At 36.7% G+C, this 17,315-nt stretch overlaps 1 protein-coding gene across 1 annotated transcript in view; it reads right to left on the minus strand.

Annotated features, from left to right (window-relative positions):
* The window catches only part of Cadm2 (cell adhesion molecule 2), a gene marked incomplete at its 5' end in the record, with an annotated part of 285,487 nt that overhangs the window by 131,058 nt on the left and 137,114 nt on the right, over positions 1-17,315 (minus strand). The window contains 2 exons of the mRNA XM_005375539.2: positions 11,806-11,943; positions 13,904-14,056. Coding sequence (XP_005375596.2) covers positions 11,806-11,943; positions 13,904-14,056 — 291 coding nt within the window. The remainder of the gene's footprint in view (positions 1-11,805; positions 11,944-13,903; positions 14,057-17,315) is intronic.

Below are 17,315 nucleotides of genomic sequence, written 5' to 3' on the forward strand. Positions count from 1 at the left end.
CCCTTAGAGGCATGCAAGGACATTGGGCCCTTCCTCTCTCTTTTCTCTTCCTTGCCCCTGTGCAGTAAGCAGTTTCACACCATCATTCCTTCCTAACCATGACGCCCTGCCTTCCACAGACTTAGAAATAACAGAGCCACGTGACCATGCACTGAAATCTTTAATCATATGAGCCCAAATAAATCTGTCCTACTTGAAGATGATTTTTCTCAGCAATTGTGTCACAGCAAAGAATAGCTAACACAACTGTTATTAATGTCATTTGATGCTATCATCAGGGTCAAATCATCAAATAGGAAAGAAGTGTATTACATGAGATTTGATTTTATTGTTAAAAATAGGGACAACCATGTTAGAGAACTGGGAAAGTGGAACTAGGGACGTGCAACTAGATCAGTTCACTGCTTCTATTCTATAGATCACATGACCTAAAAATAACTCCTTTTTAGAAGATAACTAAATTTCCTATCTTATTTTTAATGGATATCAAAGTAACTTTGTCTGGCTAATGCACTCAGTAATCTAAAAGCATATTTTAAAAACAAGGTAGAATGTTGATCTTTTCATTTTAAGGATAAGTTTTGAAAGCTGTTCTGCAAAACATTTTATTAAATCTTCAGGCAAAGCTTTTCATTTCCTATTTGCTGTAAATGTTCTACAAACCACACAGTGATCCCAAATCTTACAAAGTAGAACTCTAAACATTAATAACCAATTTCACCTGTGCACTGGAGAAGAAATCGAAGCAAATTCTTGAGACAAATTTCATTCTTGCCTTTGAGCAATCCTTCATACATCTCCAGTCTGAAGATTTAAAATATTCTACCCATCATGATCACTTTTGCCAGAGAGTGCCCTCATAATTCTGTTCTATAACTGAAACTTAAAGAGAGACCCAGCCATTACTTAGCTCCTCAGACTAACTGATTTACCTAACCAGGAAGATTACTTAAACTAAGCCTTTGTTGATGTTCCTCAAATGGGAGAAAAAAGGTTTACAGAGGATTGATAAAGAGGGCAGGAACTTTGTTTACATAAGTATTCTAAAATTTCTTTTTAATTATCCAGATAGTGGAATTTTTATGATGTTTTATCAAATTTCACTCATGTTCTATCTCACAGGTCTGCCTACATTAGTAATGCTGAAAGAATCAATTGTGTGAATCTTGATATGTATCACAGAGACGCAATACCAGGCACCCACACAATACCTGTCACCCACTATTGTGAAGGAAGATAGGTTTATTTTGTCCTACAGTTTGTAGAGGTTTCAGTGCACAGTTAGCTGGCTCCAAAGCAGGGCTGCTTGGCAGAGGGCCTGGCAAAGGAGGGTTGCTCATGGCGTAGCAGACAGGAGGCAGACAATGACAGCAAAGGGATAGGAAGGGAGATTGTCACCTCTAGTGACCCACCTCCTCCAATCAGCTTTCCCCTCCCAGTATCACATTCCGCTATAAAAACTGATGAGTGTCAACCCCATGATCTAACAACCTTCCCCAAGCCCCGCCTAGGAGCCCATGAGGCTTTGAGGGGACATCTAAATACAAAGCATTTAAACACATATAGCCTAGGGAGGACTATACTCAATTTAAACACTTTGTTTGAACATGCAGTCTCAAACTCTTCTCTCTCATTTCCAGTAAATGTTGGATCTTTTGTACAAATGGTTTATGACACGATAACTGATCATATCTGATATACATATTTTTTTAAATTTTTGGTGGTACTGGAGATTGAAGCCAGGCACTCACACTGAGCTGCATCCATAACCCTTCTCTTTCTTTCTCGTCTGTTTGAGGTCTCGCTATGCAATTCAGGCTGGGCTTGAACTCACTTCTGTAGCCCAGGCTGGTCTCAAACTTGCAATGATCCTCAGTCTTCCAAATGCTGTGATGACAGGTGTGTACCACCAGGCCCGGCCCTCATTATTTTTAACAGCTAAAATGCACTTAGGAATGGTTTTGATTCCACTGATAAGTGTGAAAATCTTCACAAAATAATTTCTAAACTCATCTTAGATTCTGAATTATTCTTCACTAATTTTGCTTTTCCTTTTCAATATCATTAATTTTATGTTAGTTTTCTGTACTAGTGTAATGCTTTTGAAAATAGAATGAATTATAGTCATTTTCCATCAAAAATATTAGACCCAAATTAAGCACTACCTGATGGTGGTAGAGGACAACATTTGTAGGTCTATTAATGGTTTTCCCCTATAATAATGAAAAAAATGTGCATTATACGATAGCAATCCATAAAAACGTGTCTTTTAAAAGTTATTGAGTTCAAATCTTGAATTAATTTTGCTACATGACTCATTAATACTGCATTTGATTCTGTATTTATATTTTTATTCCAGATTTATTATTTTGTCTCCTCAGAAATGCCTTGCTCAGTGCAGGAGAGTATCTAGTAAAGAAGAAGTTAAGTACTTTAAAAATTAAAGTCAAATCAGAGACCATCTTCATCTGAGTGTTTCATTAATTCTACAAATAAAATCCTCATGTGTTCAAGAAGGAAAGAAATCTCTGTCCACTGCAGAAGGTGAATATATAAATGTATTATTTAAATATTTGTAAAAGAATCGAAGTAGGTACAAAGTACAAAGGAGAATAATATTTTAAGTATTAAAAATATCAAGTCTGTCCTCTTATCCTTACCCCATCAGAAATTTCTTTCAAAGGATTATAAAAGATAGTCTATTTGGGGAAAAAATGGCTACTCAGAAAATTAGTTAATAATTTGTTGTGATAATCCAGGAGACAGATTAGCCTGTCCCAAGGTAATCTTCTTTTCTTCTTTTAGTTATCACTTTCCTTTAACAACCAGCAGCAATATAAATATTATTTATTATTTCTGCTTCAGTAATATAATGAGCTTAAAAGCAGCATTTGACAGTTTCAGCCAGTCTACCCTTTTTCTGACTTAAACAGCTTGTTCACAAGCTGTGAAGGTATATCCTGCATAATATGTGGAATCTATCTTGGACACTTTGTGCTCAGTTTATACTCTAGAAGTTATTCATAAATACAAAGCGCCAAAAAAAGGTGGGGATGCAAATTCTAATCCTAGATGACAATATTTTAACAGGGATTCTTTATTCTATTATAATTAACAGAATGCAGATATAAATTATAAACATTGTATCTAAGCGTGAAAAGATATTTTAGACCTCTATTTTGACTGTACTCAATGAATTTGCATTCATAATGTCTACCATAGTGAGATTTGCCTCTTAATGGTAAATTCCTATACTATATAATTTATTTTCTAGGTATTCCTTGCCCATTGCTTGTTATGCTTCTGTAACAAGTGTCTGTAAGTCTCTAACCTGGCCTCACTCTCCCGGCCCCCAGCCTGCTTGCCAGTAAAGCACACCTTCTGTAGGGAGCTCCGCTCAGCACTGAGGCTGTCATCAGCAAGCACACGAAAGGAGAAAGGCAGGACAAGTGATTTTATAGGTCCTGGAAACATCTGGGGACACCCAAAATTTATGATGGACACTTCAACGGACTCAGCCCACTGAGATACAAGATTGCCAGAGAAGTTAAACCTCAGAGTTAATTGGGATCTTCCTGCCTAATGTTCCCTGCCTGCTCTCCATCCCTATCAAGGAACACACTTCTCTTTGTTCGGACAGAAGGTCTTATACCTGATCCCAGGCACAATAAATTCCATGCCATGTTGCCTTTACCCAAGCCCAGCGGTCTCTGCTGGTTATTTATGTTACAGTATCTCCAGTCAGGTGTCACCAGGTTGTAAGCATGAAATCTTACCCCAAACATAAACATGTAAATAACAAGCCTTTTTGATTCTCTATCATCTTACACCTTAATGTAAGTCACAGAACTTTAAAGAATTCAAAAGAGACTAAAGGTAATACATCAGACTGTGCATACACCTGTGCCCACACACACAACAGGTACTGTACCTGCCTTTTTTAAGCCAGTCTAAAGAAAGAGCAGAATATATGAGGCAAAGAAACAGACAGGAGAGAGGAGATAGAGCTCCCCAAAAGATACTTTTCTTCCTTCGGTGCCCTAAGTGCCTTACAGTCAGCTACACCGCATCAAGCAAACCATGGCTGTTCTGAGAAATACCTCTGTGGCTGGAACAGGTTTCAGACATGGAGCAATCACAGATGGCCTTCCCTCAGCCCCTCTGGGTCTTTCCACTCTTCTGCTGCCACCTGCATTCCACATTCAGTGGGCCCCTCCCCTACCCATGACCAAATGAAAAGTCTGAAATTATGTGAGCTCCCATTCTTCTGTCAGGTTTGGCTGTTGCGTTGTTTCTCCCTTAGGCTGCGGCACAAGTTCTAGCAAACCTGCGTCTGGATAGCATACTCCTTCCTATTTATGATTTTTATCTCCAATAACAGATGTTAACCTGATAACAACTGAGGCCACTGGTGCCAAAAGCCTCCAGCAGGTCACACTAAAGCAGTTCGGGTAACACTAAAAGCAGCTCGCAGCAGAAAATGAGAGAAAGCAATGAAAAGAATCCAGGAGCCACTGTCTCTTGTAGTCAGAGTTCCTGAGACCTGCCAGGAGAGACCTCCCAGTAGCTGCTTTCCCTGATTCTATTTCTACGAGGTTGCAGAAGATGCAAAGTAATCTGTAATGATATGAGGTGGAATGTGGGCAGAGAAGGTCAAGAAGAAAAGGAAATAAACCAGAGGATAGTGAACAAGTTTATTATCATGATTTCAGTGATGGCTTTATCAAAATTTTCCAAATCGCACAGTTCAAATATGTGTGGGTTATTTTTTATCAAAGTACATGAAAATAAAACTTTTTAAAAACGTAACAAGACAAAGGAAAGGCTTTCAAAGTTTTGTGTTTCTTTTTATTGCTTTCACCAACCACTCTTACCTACACAGAACAATTGCTATATCTCCTACCACAGGTTGACTTCTGTGTCTTGTAGCATTACTTCCAGAGTCCTGAGGTCATACAGATTGAAAAGTACTCAGAAAAAAAAAAAAAAAGTACTCAGAAATCCCCAACTTGTGTACACAAATCTGGGCACATGTACACATTCGTGGACAAGACACATGTCATGCACATAAGTATCATTAAATAATACTTTCAGTTAATCCCTATGATGTGAAATAGAAGAAGTTTAACTTCAGGAATAAACATCTCTCCTTATTATTTTGTGTTTACCTCAGAGAATTTATAGTCTCTGGTTTGTACACTGATACTTCACCCAAATGAAGGTCTTCTGTAACTAATATTAGTTGAGTCAGGCAAAAACTCATTTTGCAGCATGAATATATACATATTCTTGCTTTCTGAAAGGTAATTCAAACAATTCAGCTTTTAAAATATCTCAGAAATAAAACATTTATATGGCCAAAAATATTGGTTAGAAATAAATCATAATTCCTCAAACATTAGTGTACCTAAGTACATTATGATTCACTTTTAGATAATATCCCTCTAAGTACAGACATACAAGATACCTGAAAGGTTGAATCATCTAACCTTAGTAGTTTAGAACCCCCTCACTTACTTTCCTGAATAACTAGTAGAACTTTGTTTACTACCCTTTAATCCCAGGGATTTTGAAGCTTTATTGAACATAAAGATCACTAGAGGAGGGGCTGGGGATTTAGCTCAGCGGCAAAAAGCGCCTGCCTGGCAAGCGCAAGGTCGTGAGTTCGGTTCCCGGTACCGGAGAAAAACCAAAAAAAAAAAAAAAAAAAAAAAAAAGATCACTAGAGGTACTTGAGAAGTATTAGGAATTTTCAAGCCTAACTTAGAAATTCTGATTTAGTGATTCAGCTTTAAGACCAGGAATTTCTTCTTCATTTTAATTTTTTTTAAAGTACCTGCAATGATTTAATTCAAATGGTCTAAGAGCCACCTTTTGTAGAAACACACTGTTGAGAAATTCATTCTTATCTTTCCAATTCCTGGCAAGTTACTAAGTAACTTATTGGAAAATTATACTATGCTCAACCCACTTGAAAATTATCTATCTTTGACACTGTCAAAAACCTGTTCATACAGGGTGACATAGGTAAGTACACGGAAGCTCACTTGAACCCTTGTAAAGTAGTAACTCACAGGGAATGGCATAATTATGGGGATACCTGGAGAAGTTCTGCTAGAGATAGGCTGCACACGTGGAGGATGGTGACTATTTTAAAGTGCTAAGCTTTAAACTTTCCCCACCACATGATGACACACATTTGTATTGTGCAAATGTCCTTCCTAGTCATAAAGTTCAAAAGCTCAACAAATGTAACATTTTATACTCTAGAAATGAATTCAGCTTCAATATTTTAATAAATAACCACATCATTTGTGTTTGAACTAATTTCTCCTGATGCCTTTCTTATTTCCAAAGAGCAAATATTCACTTTTCAAAAGTCTCAGGCACTTCATTGTATAGTCTTTGATGCTAGGTTTTCTTTGTCTCTCAGGCTCATTTCTTATTAGTTCACCTTAAATTTATCTTCTTTGAATGCATCCCTTCACAAAATACTACTACTGTTGTCTACTACTTCATGACTTTATAAACTCATGTTTGGAACACCAGTTATGCTTGCAGGCTTTAGATTGCTCTCCAAATTCAAGTGCTGGATAATAGACCCAGAATATTCAAGCCGAGGCCCTGCCAGACGTGCAAGTACGGGAAATCATTTTGCCTCTCCAGGCTGCCTTTCTCGTTATTGTGATGTAAGAAAAAATTGATATCAGGTGAATGGATGAAATGAATAACACATTTACTGTATCATAGCTTCTGTGGGTTAGGAATGCTGGTCAGACTTAGCCTGATTCTCTACTCCGGGTCACTGGACTGTATCAAACTGCTGCTTGTAGCTGTATTTCCCATTTGAGATTTATGGTTATCCTCAATCCACTAACTGTAAGCAAAGTCATTTCCCTGAGGCTACATTCTATTTCCCACTACCTGTCACTTAGAGACTGATTTCAGCTCCTAAAGGTCACTTACAATTCTGTGCCACATAGCATGTATACACAGTTCAAAATAGCCCTTTTCTCCTTCCAAGTCAAGAGAAAAATATCTCTCTGACCCCTTAATCTGTTTTAAGGACTACATAGCTGAACAGGTCAGATTTTTTAAAGGCTCCCTTTGATAGACTCAGGAGATCCATAATTACATCTGCAAGACACCATTGGTCATAGAAAGTAACATTATCAAGGCAGTCTTGTCACTTTTTATGCACAGTTCTTTCCTATACCCAGGGGGAAGTTTATACTCATATAAATGTGTGGGTCATTGAGGGTTATCATACAACTTTGCGTAACACATTAAAGTAAATGCTAGTTAGTGGAAAGAAGAATATCTGAGATTTTGTAATAGGAAATGCTCAAACTGCAAATTATCAAACTTACACGCGGAAGGAAAGCATTTAATGTAACTGCCAGCTCTCAGGGAGCTGAGAGATTTAAGAAGGCAGTGCACATCTTTTTTCACACTAAATGGCAGATATTCAGCTTCCTTGCTACCCAGAAGATTAAAGGCTGCAGAGAAACACCTGTGGTTTTGGATGCAGGGCTGCCCAAAGGCACCAAAGTTATGTCTGAGTCAGCTCATGGAGGGAAAAACCCACAAAGTTAGATGAAATTATGATCGTCTCATTCTACTGTTTAAAGCTTATTTAAAAAGTCTCACCATAGCCTACAGAATAAATTTCAGATCCCTTAATCTGGAATAAAAGGTCTTCCATGGCATATCTGGTCCTACCTTCTTGTTTTCCTCTCATGCATGTATCACACAGAGAGTTTAACAGTTATTTCAGTCACATGCTTTTGGTCTGCATAGATAGAAGAAATGACTTTCTTCAGAAGGCCCTGCTACCTACTTTTACCCCCAACCCATACAATGAATTCCACTCATTGACAGCTATTTATTCAGTAAGCAGACATCTACTGAGCACCTGGATGGATGAATAAAGAGTTCCCCACAAAACAAAGTCAATCTCTGCTTCTTCTGCTCAGAACTGTCGCTAGTTCCTATACTTGTGGCTGAAGGTCTTATACTCACATGTCGCTGTCCAAACTGTGAGTGCATGGAAGAACTATTTTGTTTTATTTGTTTATATTTAGAGTTTTAATTTAAGTATTGATGCAACTCCCCACTCACAATTTGCTGATGGTATTAATGATAATGAAACAGATAATTTCTAAACAAAGCATTTAGTGATCCCTTGTGCTTGATGACATTTTTATATATTGGCTCATATAAAATCCCCACAACAGCATTTTTAAGAAAGTATTACTATCCTCATTTAATGGATAAGGAGACAAATCTCAGATAGTGGAATATTTTTGTAGATTTTTGATATTCTTCATTTTAAGTTCTATAGCAATATAGTCCTCAAAGAGAATCATCAGTATCATTCACACACTTAGACAAGAATACAAATGCATATTCTCAGGTCCACCTCAGACCTTTACCACCAGAAAATCTAGGTTGAGAGACTTATAATCTATGACTCAAAGAACCCTAAATGTGATGGGTAATGCCTGTTAATGTATGGGAACCACTGCCTTATAGTTCAGTATTGAAATCTCTTAGTCAAAGAAGATGAAACAGCAAAATAAAAACAAAATTACTCAGTGTGATCAAGTAGGATTTTTTTCTCATAATGGTCACCTAGACATTTGAAAATAAAATTCAAATACCAGATACTAATGGAGAAAAATATGAGGACATGTGGAGATATTTCTCTTTATACAAAATATTCTCAATGATCTTACTTAATAAACTCAACGCCATTTTAGACTCCCCAGGGAAAGATTTTTGATTGGTTAATTTGGATCTTCAGTTACAGGTTACTATATATTGTGAAATAGGGAGGTATTTTAACTATTTTTTATTGAACTGAATTTATTTGGATTTGATTGCCTCATTTTTTCCCTTTGCTTTTACTAGGGAATATTTTTTTTCACAGCGGCAACTGGTGGTACAGTAAAAATAGTGCAGTCATACTAAGAAGTCAACTTTTCATCTCTAAAAGACCAGAAAATGCATGATAAGGATGAGGCAGTGTTTTTGGCAAAGAGTGTTTGTTAAACAGATTATAATATGGAATGTCAGTTAGCAAATCCCGTGGCAACAAGCATAATGAATGCTTGCACTGTGCATATCACTGCACTTACTTTATTTACATGTGAAGAAAAAGCTATATAAGTACAGTGATAATAAATGCTCTCTACATAACCCTTGTTATGGTTTGTGTCTAGATGTCCCCCCAAAGCCTCATGCACGACATCTAGACAAACCATAACAGCAATGCACGGGAGCAAGTAACATTATAAAGAAAAAAAGGCTTCGTGATTCCTAAATAGAGAAAACAGCCTCATGTTGATTTTGTATGCTTTTAGTCTCAACTTTTGTTACAGTCATGACTCAGATGACATTATAGTGTTTATAGGATCAAATTTCCCACATTTTTACATAAAACAAAGCAAAGAAACACAAAAACCTTCCTTCTCATCCCCAGTGTATGATCAAATACAATTAGCATGGAAAGCGTGTGTCAACTTTGTAACCAATTACGTTCTTTTCTACAAATCTGAGTACACCATGGGCTTCTCATGAGGCTGCAATGTTAGAAACAATCAATCAACATTAATGAAATACTTAATATATTAGAGTCTATAACTTTCTTGATGATACAAGAGGAAAAACCCTTGGGGCACAAACGAAATGCTAAGAAATTGAGAACTGACTAATTATGTCAGAATTAAGGAAGGGATGCATGTACGTCATAAAACAATTCATTGCAATGACTTTGTTGCAGTGCATTTTAAAGAAGTTCATTCTATCATAAACCAAGACTTTCATGGCAAAATACACAGGTGGTGTGTACAGAATCACTGTCTAGAGAATTCTCTTAAGCTACAGAAGCAGATTTCTAGACTTATCCTGCAGTTTAAGGCTTTCCATCACAAATACTTAAGCAGAAAAGTGACCGGAATGGATTTTTGTTATAAGGTAACTGAGAAAGCAGGATGGAGGGTCTATTTAAGGAAAATCAAATTCCAAAAATACTGTAACAAAGATATCCTAGAATGGAGGGTATTGAACACTATCAGAATGTCAGAATCAGGCTAAGTAGTTAATTAAAAATTTATTTTAGGACTGGGGAAATAGCTCAGTGACATAAGCGCCTGCCCAGCAAGTGTAAGGTCATGAGTTCAATCCCTGGTACTACACACACACAAAACAAAAATAGAAAAATTTATTTTAGCAGAGTACAATGTCCAGATTTTGTCATGATTCTTATATTTCTCACATGTGACATATTTTGAACAGTTCAAACACAAAGGTATTGATTACAGTGAAATTCTAGATCAGATTCTGGCTTTGGAATAAATATACAGAGAATAATCAAAATAGAAAATTGGTACATAATTATATAGATTATAATCCTATGATTTATTAGTAATCTATGCAATTCTATAGGCTTGATCTGAAATACTGATTAAAATAAATACTGATTTAAAGAATTAAATCTGATTAGAGTATTAGAATTATAAGTTAAAATAATCAGAAATTTTGGCATAAATTTGTTTCATAGAAAATTATGTTGCACATAATAATGTTACTATACATATGTAAATTATTTTAGTGATCATCATAAATAATTCTTATGTTTATGTGCTAATATATGTGTGATATCAGACTCAAAATATCTGTGTATAGTTTTAAACTAATTTAATCATACTCATACTACTCATTCGCCATATAAACATTTTCTGCCTTTAAAAAATATGTGTATGTTACATGTGTATGCACCTGTGTTCAGAAAGAGAAAGTGAGAAACATATAAAGAGACTGAGGAGGGAGGGAGGAGGAAAGGAAACCAGAGAAGGCAACAAAGGAAGGAGGAAACTAGAAGAGAGGAAGGGAGAGGAAAGGAGAGGAGAGGAGAGCAGATGGGCGAGGAGGGGAGGAGGAGGGAGGAGGGGAAAGGAGAGGAGATGGGGGAGGAGGGGAGAGGTCGGGAGAGGAGAAGAGAGGAGAGGAGAGGACAGGAGAGGAGAAGAGAGGAGAGGAGAGGACAGGAGAGGACAGGAGATGGGGGAGGAGGGGAGGAGGGGAGAGGAGGGGAGAGGAAAGGAGATGAAAGGGGAGGGGAGGGAGGAGAGTGGGGGGGAGAGGAGATGGGGAGGAGGAGGGAGAATGGGAGGGGGGAGGAGGGGAGGGAAGGAGAGGGGATGGGAGGGGAAAGGAAGGGAGGGTAGAATGAGAGAAAAGAGCTTAAATTTGGATGTATAAAGTACTTTATTTTATATTTTTACTGAGACAAGCAATTAATTCTTTTCTTCTATGAAAATTCCAGAAATTAGATTTATTGATGTTTATTTGGTTCTACTTTCAGAACTTTGAAATTCCAGAAACCAACAAGTTGAAGAAATATTTGCTTGATTTTTCTGATTATAATTTAAATATTCTATAGAATAGTTCTGAAATAAATATACCTAATATGAGGTTTTGCTAACTCTTTTCAGGCATGAACCTTTTTTTTCATGTATTAACTCAGTGCCCTCATGTGCCTATGAGGGTTATAACTGTTCCAGTCATGTTTCACACAAGGGAAAAGTAAGGCACATAGAGATTATATTCATACACCTAGTGAAATTACCGATGTTAATAAATGGGTAAAACTGTCTCAAACTGAATTCAATCTGAAAACATTTATATGGTTTAAAAATATGTAGAACACGTTGTTTACATGTTCCCTAATAACTGTAAGGTATTCACTAGTGTATTCACAAGTGCATTCGCTAGTGTATTCCGGGACTTGCCCGTTCTTACCTTTGATTTCCTTGTCGTTTTTGAACCACCGTATGTCGGCGGCAGGCTTGCTGCCAGAGGTCTTACAGGTCAGCTGCATCAAGTCCCCTTCCATCACCGGGGAGGAAAAACCACTGATTTGTGGCTTCTCGGGAACGCCTAAAATTAAAACAAATGTATGATGTGATTATTGCTATAAACTGCTGTAGGAATTTTCAGGTATGCATGTGTAGTTTTCTTAATATTTCTAACACTAACTTATTTTAAAGTAATTTTTAAAATTAAATTGTAAAATTTTGTCTGCAAAAATGCTATGAACATATTAAAAACAATCACTCAGAGTATATTGCTTTACCAGTATAGGAATTTAAGAATATAGATTTTACTGAAGGAGGCAAATCCAGAAAATACACTCTTTCTTAACAAATTATAATTTAATTAATACAGCACCTTTCTAATTTAGTTAATGTGCACCATTCTTTCCTGATTTTGTAATTTTCAAAGCTTAAAACCTTTATTACAGACTATGTACTGTGTTCAAGCAAATAAATTTTAGAATAACAGATTCATCAATAGTCACATCTGTATTATTGCCCTTGTTCATTGTAAGACAGAGAATGGTTCTTTATATGAAAAATGCAACTGTAGTTTTTGGAAGCATGATGTATGTTATTTTTAATCCTAGCCTTGCTACCTTTTCTTGTTCAGATAACCACAAGCAGATGACTAATATATATAAATAAGACACAGCTGATTTTAAAAATAGAATTTCACACATTTCCTGGACAATATTACTTAGTTGTCATAGTCAAGGCTGTTTCAATAATAAAGGCAGACTAATACTGGGAAGTACCAATATAAGAAATGTGATGTAATACAACAAGAACAACAAAGATAAATAATAAATCTACATATTACATTAGCAAGCTACTTGGGAGTTTTGTCTTCATCTTTATATTGCCTTTGTGCTCTTTAAAATTTGTTTTAAAACTATGTCATCCCTCTATTTAATAAACTGAATTCAGCAATCATCTATTCTTTGAATCTCAAGTTGGTTTTCTACAGAAAAATACATTAACCCTAGGCAGTTATTATCCTAAAATATTCCATTGTAGTGGGTGTATTTTGTCGTTAATGACAAACTTGTGAAGATTTCCATAAAACAGTCCCAGTGAGACTTGGCACAGAGCAAATTTCATATCCTAAGCACAAAACCAATTCATTTGCTGGATTAGCTTTACTATTCTCTCCCAAAAGAACAGTATGTATCAGTCCTTTTAAACAGAACCTTGTGCCTGTATCTTAAAAAAGAAAGCAAGCTAGGGGCACAAAAAATCAATCTTTAAATTCCTCTAACTTGTTCAGTGCACAGGTGTGTTTCAATGAACTGCAGCAATTTCAGCTGATTGGGGCACTGACGTCTGTGGAATCACAGAGAGCTTTGAGCTGCAACTTTATTTCCTCACAATCTCTATGAATGTATTGCTTTTCCATGTCACTTTAACCTTTTAGAAAATGGCCCAATACTTAGAGAATAAAAGCTCAAAGAAGCTACAAGCTGCATGCAGAAGTGACTTGATGTGCTTCACTTAGAAATGCAGAAAATACAAATTGAGGAGGAAAAAAGACACATGGAAATGTCAGGGCCATTGAAATGCACTAAATTACACAAACAGGTCATTTTTGAAAGCCACAGGTTATCAGGATGGCCGCTATCAGATGACTTGCATGATAAAATGAAGCAGCACAAGATATCTCACTGTTCTTTATACTGTCACTTAATAAAAGATTCAGAATGCACATAATATATGGATGATTTCATCAAAAGAAATTTTAACTGCAAATCATGAAAATGGGTGTCTGTTACTACTTATGAAAAAAATGGCTATGTGCCTTGCAGCAAGCGTGTAAGCATTTATAGTACCTTTTTTCCATTTGTAAAATGGAGAATGTGACCAAGTTCTTTGAAATGTCTTTTATTATAGTGTAGTGGACAGAAAAATTAGAGTATATCTTTTAACACAACCTTCACAATACCTTTGTCTTACGGAAAGGTGTGGCTATCGCTGTACGCAGCACTCCAGTTTGCGGTTCCATGATGTGAACCCCTCACACTTACCCAGAACGGTGAGATAGGCCTTGGAAGTCTTGACAGGCATTGTAAATAAGGAGCAAGTGTACTGTCCTTCATCCGAGAGCGACACGTCACTGACACTGATGCTCAGTTCGTGCCATGAAGCGCGAACCAGCTCGATCCTATTGTCCCTTAAAGCTGGAAAGAGAAAATATGGAAAATGCAACATTAGACACAGTCCATACATTTAGACTATGCATTTCAATATGGTAAAATAAACACTATATTTGAGCACGCATCTCTATCTTACCTTCTGAAACTGTTGAAGGCACGTTTAAATGTATTGCAATATTTTATCAGACTTTTAAAATCAAAGTAGGATTAAGTGTTCTTTAATGTTCTCAGAAATGTTTTTAATTAAATGATTACATCTAGTACAATAACTTGAATGAGGTGAGGATGGCGATAATAAAAATAGCTTTCCTTCGCAAAATCTTTAGTTCAATGCCAATGCCCAGAAAGACTATGAACAAACTGGGTTCACTTCTGTGGGCAGATAAATTTGGAAAATATGATTGCTATATGTTTTCTAAGACAGTGATAAAAAATAATCCCATATTAAAAGTCTTTGCCGTAGTTCTTACTGAACGTTACTTAAACCAGATTTGACATTTAATTGAAAAGCATCTGTAAGCTACTTGACACTCAAATTTTCTGATTGTGTAGTGCACTCTGTGTGTTTGTCCTTTGGTGCAAATTGCTTTCTGTCTCAGAACATTTGATTCACAAAGTACTGTTTATACTCTTGTAGAATTATGATTCTCTTCATTAATCATATGGGAGAAATGAAAGAAGCTTAACCATCATAGAGTGCTCCAGTAAGGACAGCTATTAAATCTGGAATTAAGCAAGAGATAACCAGGAGTACTAGGAAAGACAGGAAGAGGAATGAGGATTTGCTAGGGACATCAGGAGGGAGGACGCCACAGAGGGTACTAAAACAATGCAGAAGTTGAGTTAGGTAAGGCCTCTCCCAACCACAGCTTAGCAAAGTAAGGTGGCCCCAGTGAATGCATTTCTACTGCTGATCAAATGGGAGTCTCCAGCAACATCAGAAAAGACTATCTTATGTGGAGGAAGATGTCCCTCAGACAAAAAGCCTGAGGGAGCTTTATCTTTCTTCGTCAGGCCTGAGATGTGCTTTCTTTATCCAGACACAATGTACAAGTGGGCAGCAGGGCAGCGGGCAATGAGCATGCTCCACAGTCAGCACCCAGCTCAGGAAATGCCACTTCCTATGGCCCGGGGAGGCCCTTTTCCCGCCAAGAGATCCAGGCCAACTCACCTGAGGAAGCTTCTTTGCCCTCTGAGGTGGCATTAGTAGAAATCATTGTGACCCTCAATTGGAACCGGACAAGCCAATTTGACTAAATAGCTTAACAAAGTGTTTGAAATCAGTCAAATTATTCTGAAAATTGATGTAAGTTAGGACCTGTGTGGTAAGCCTACACAGCTCCTGGAACAGAAGATTGAAATAGCATTCAGAGCCTCCTAATGTAATAACCAAGCTGTGTAGGCAAGACTTAGAAAGTCATTCGTTACAACAAATACCTAGAAAATCATGAAATAAATGAGAAAAGGTAGTCAGTAGAATCCAACAGTGAGCTGAATCAGATATTAGAATTATCTGACAGAGGGGCTGGGGATTTAGCTCAGCGGCAAAGCGCCTGCTTGGCAAGCGCAAGGTCGTGAGTTTGGTTCCCGGTACTAGAGAAAAACCAAAAAGATAAAAAATAAAAAATAAAAAAATAGAATTATCTGACAGAGTTCATCTAGCCTCTTATAAAAATACATTAGCAAATCATTAGTAATTATCTTGAAATATATGGAAAAGTAGAAAATTCATCAAGAAAACAGTTATTAAAATCTAAGTCATAGAAATAAATATTTCAATTGCCAAAATAAAATTCTACTGCATTGGCTTAATAGTTCAATGGCGATTACAGAAGACAGCATTAGTAAATTTAGTTAGAGCAGTAGAATTCACCCAATCTCAGCAACTGAAAGAAAATGAGATGAAAAATAAAAAAGGAAATAACACAAGAGACCCCAGGGAATCTGGAAGGCAATAAAATGATATCCACCACTGATACAAATAGAGTTGCAGAAAGAAAGAAGAGAAAGAATGAAGCTGAAAGAGTCCTGAAAAAAACAATCACTGAAAAATTTCCAAATTTGGTAAAAGACAAAATTGTATGGAATCAAGAAACTGAAAAAATCCTCAAAAAAGAAAAATCCAAAGTCCATTTCACCTCACATAAGTGAAAAGAAGTTTCTGAAAATTAAAGACAGAAAAGAGCTTTAAAACATCATAGAGAAGAACATGTGGTGTACGGGAACTAAATACAAATGACACAGTATGGTTCCCCTTTGAAATCATGGAGGTCAGAGGAAGAGGCATGTTTTTCAAGTACTGAAAAGAAAATAATTACTATGCATTCTTTACCAGTAAATTCATCCTCAGAATCACAGGAAAATAAAGATATTCTCAGATGAAGTAAAACTAAGAATATTTGTTTCTGGTAGACTTGTCTTAAATACCCACTGAAGTACTTCAAGCAGAACTAATGGAAGAAGGGGCCGTAGAGCAGCAGGAAGAAGAAAAATGAGGATGAACATTAAGAAAAACATCTAGGGGGGCTGGGGATTTAGCTCAGCGGCAAAGCGCCTGCCTGGCAAGCACAAGGTCGTGAGTTCAGTTCCTGGTACCGGAGAAAAACAAAAAAAAAAAAAAAAAAAGAAAAACATCTAGGAACAAATACTTGCCTTCTCCCAAGGTTTTTAAATTATATGGTGATTGAAACAAAAATAATAATAATATCAACTGATACAGTATTCAACATAGGGGAGGAATTCTAGCACAGATAAAAAGGGGGTTGCAGAGGAAGACCCAAGGAAGTAAGGCTCCTATACTTAAAGTGATAAAATGTTGCTACCTGAACAATGTGATAAACCACATGCATTCAGACGTGTGATAAAAATATCTGGTCATTTTTTAAAATTAAAAATGCAATAAAAGATATATTGCCATTAATTTCCTTCAACACATACTTTCTTGGTTCAAACACATTTATCCCTTTGTTCTCAATCACTTTCAGAAATATTTCTGGAAGCCCTTTCATGAGGGTCTTTAGGAGGTGTGATCAGAAATGCAATGAATGCTGTCGCTGAGTGCCATCCAGCAGAAAGGCAGGCTTGTTAAATGTGAAACATTAAAGTGTACGCTTATCCACCTTATTCACTAGATCTGGTACTGAGTGACTTCTGAGTTTTCCTCAAAGTAAAAATGACCATGAACGGTCATTGTTTTAAATTGATTAAGGCATAGCGGTAGCACAGCAGGCCAACCAAAGACGCTCGTGAAAGTGGCAAGGACAGAATCTGTTCAAAGTGAGGG

The sequence above is a fragment of the Chinchilla lanigera genome, unplaced genomic scaffold (genome assembly GCF_000276665.1).
Source record: "Chinchilla lanigera isolate Chin_1 unplaced genomic scaffold, ChiLan1.0 scaffold00006, whole genome shotgun sequence".
Classification (NCBI taxonomy): domain Eukaryota; kingdom Metazoa; phylum Chordata; class Mammalia; order Rodentia; family Chinchillidae; genus Chinchilla; species Chinchilla lanigera.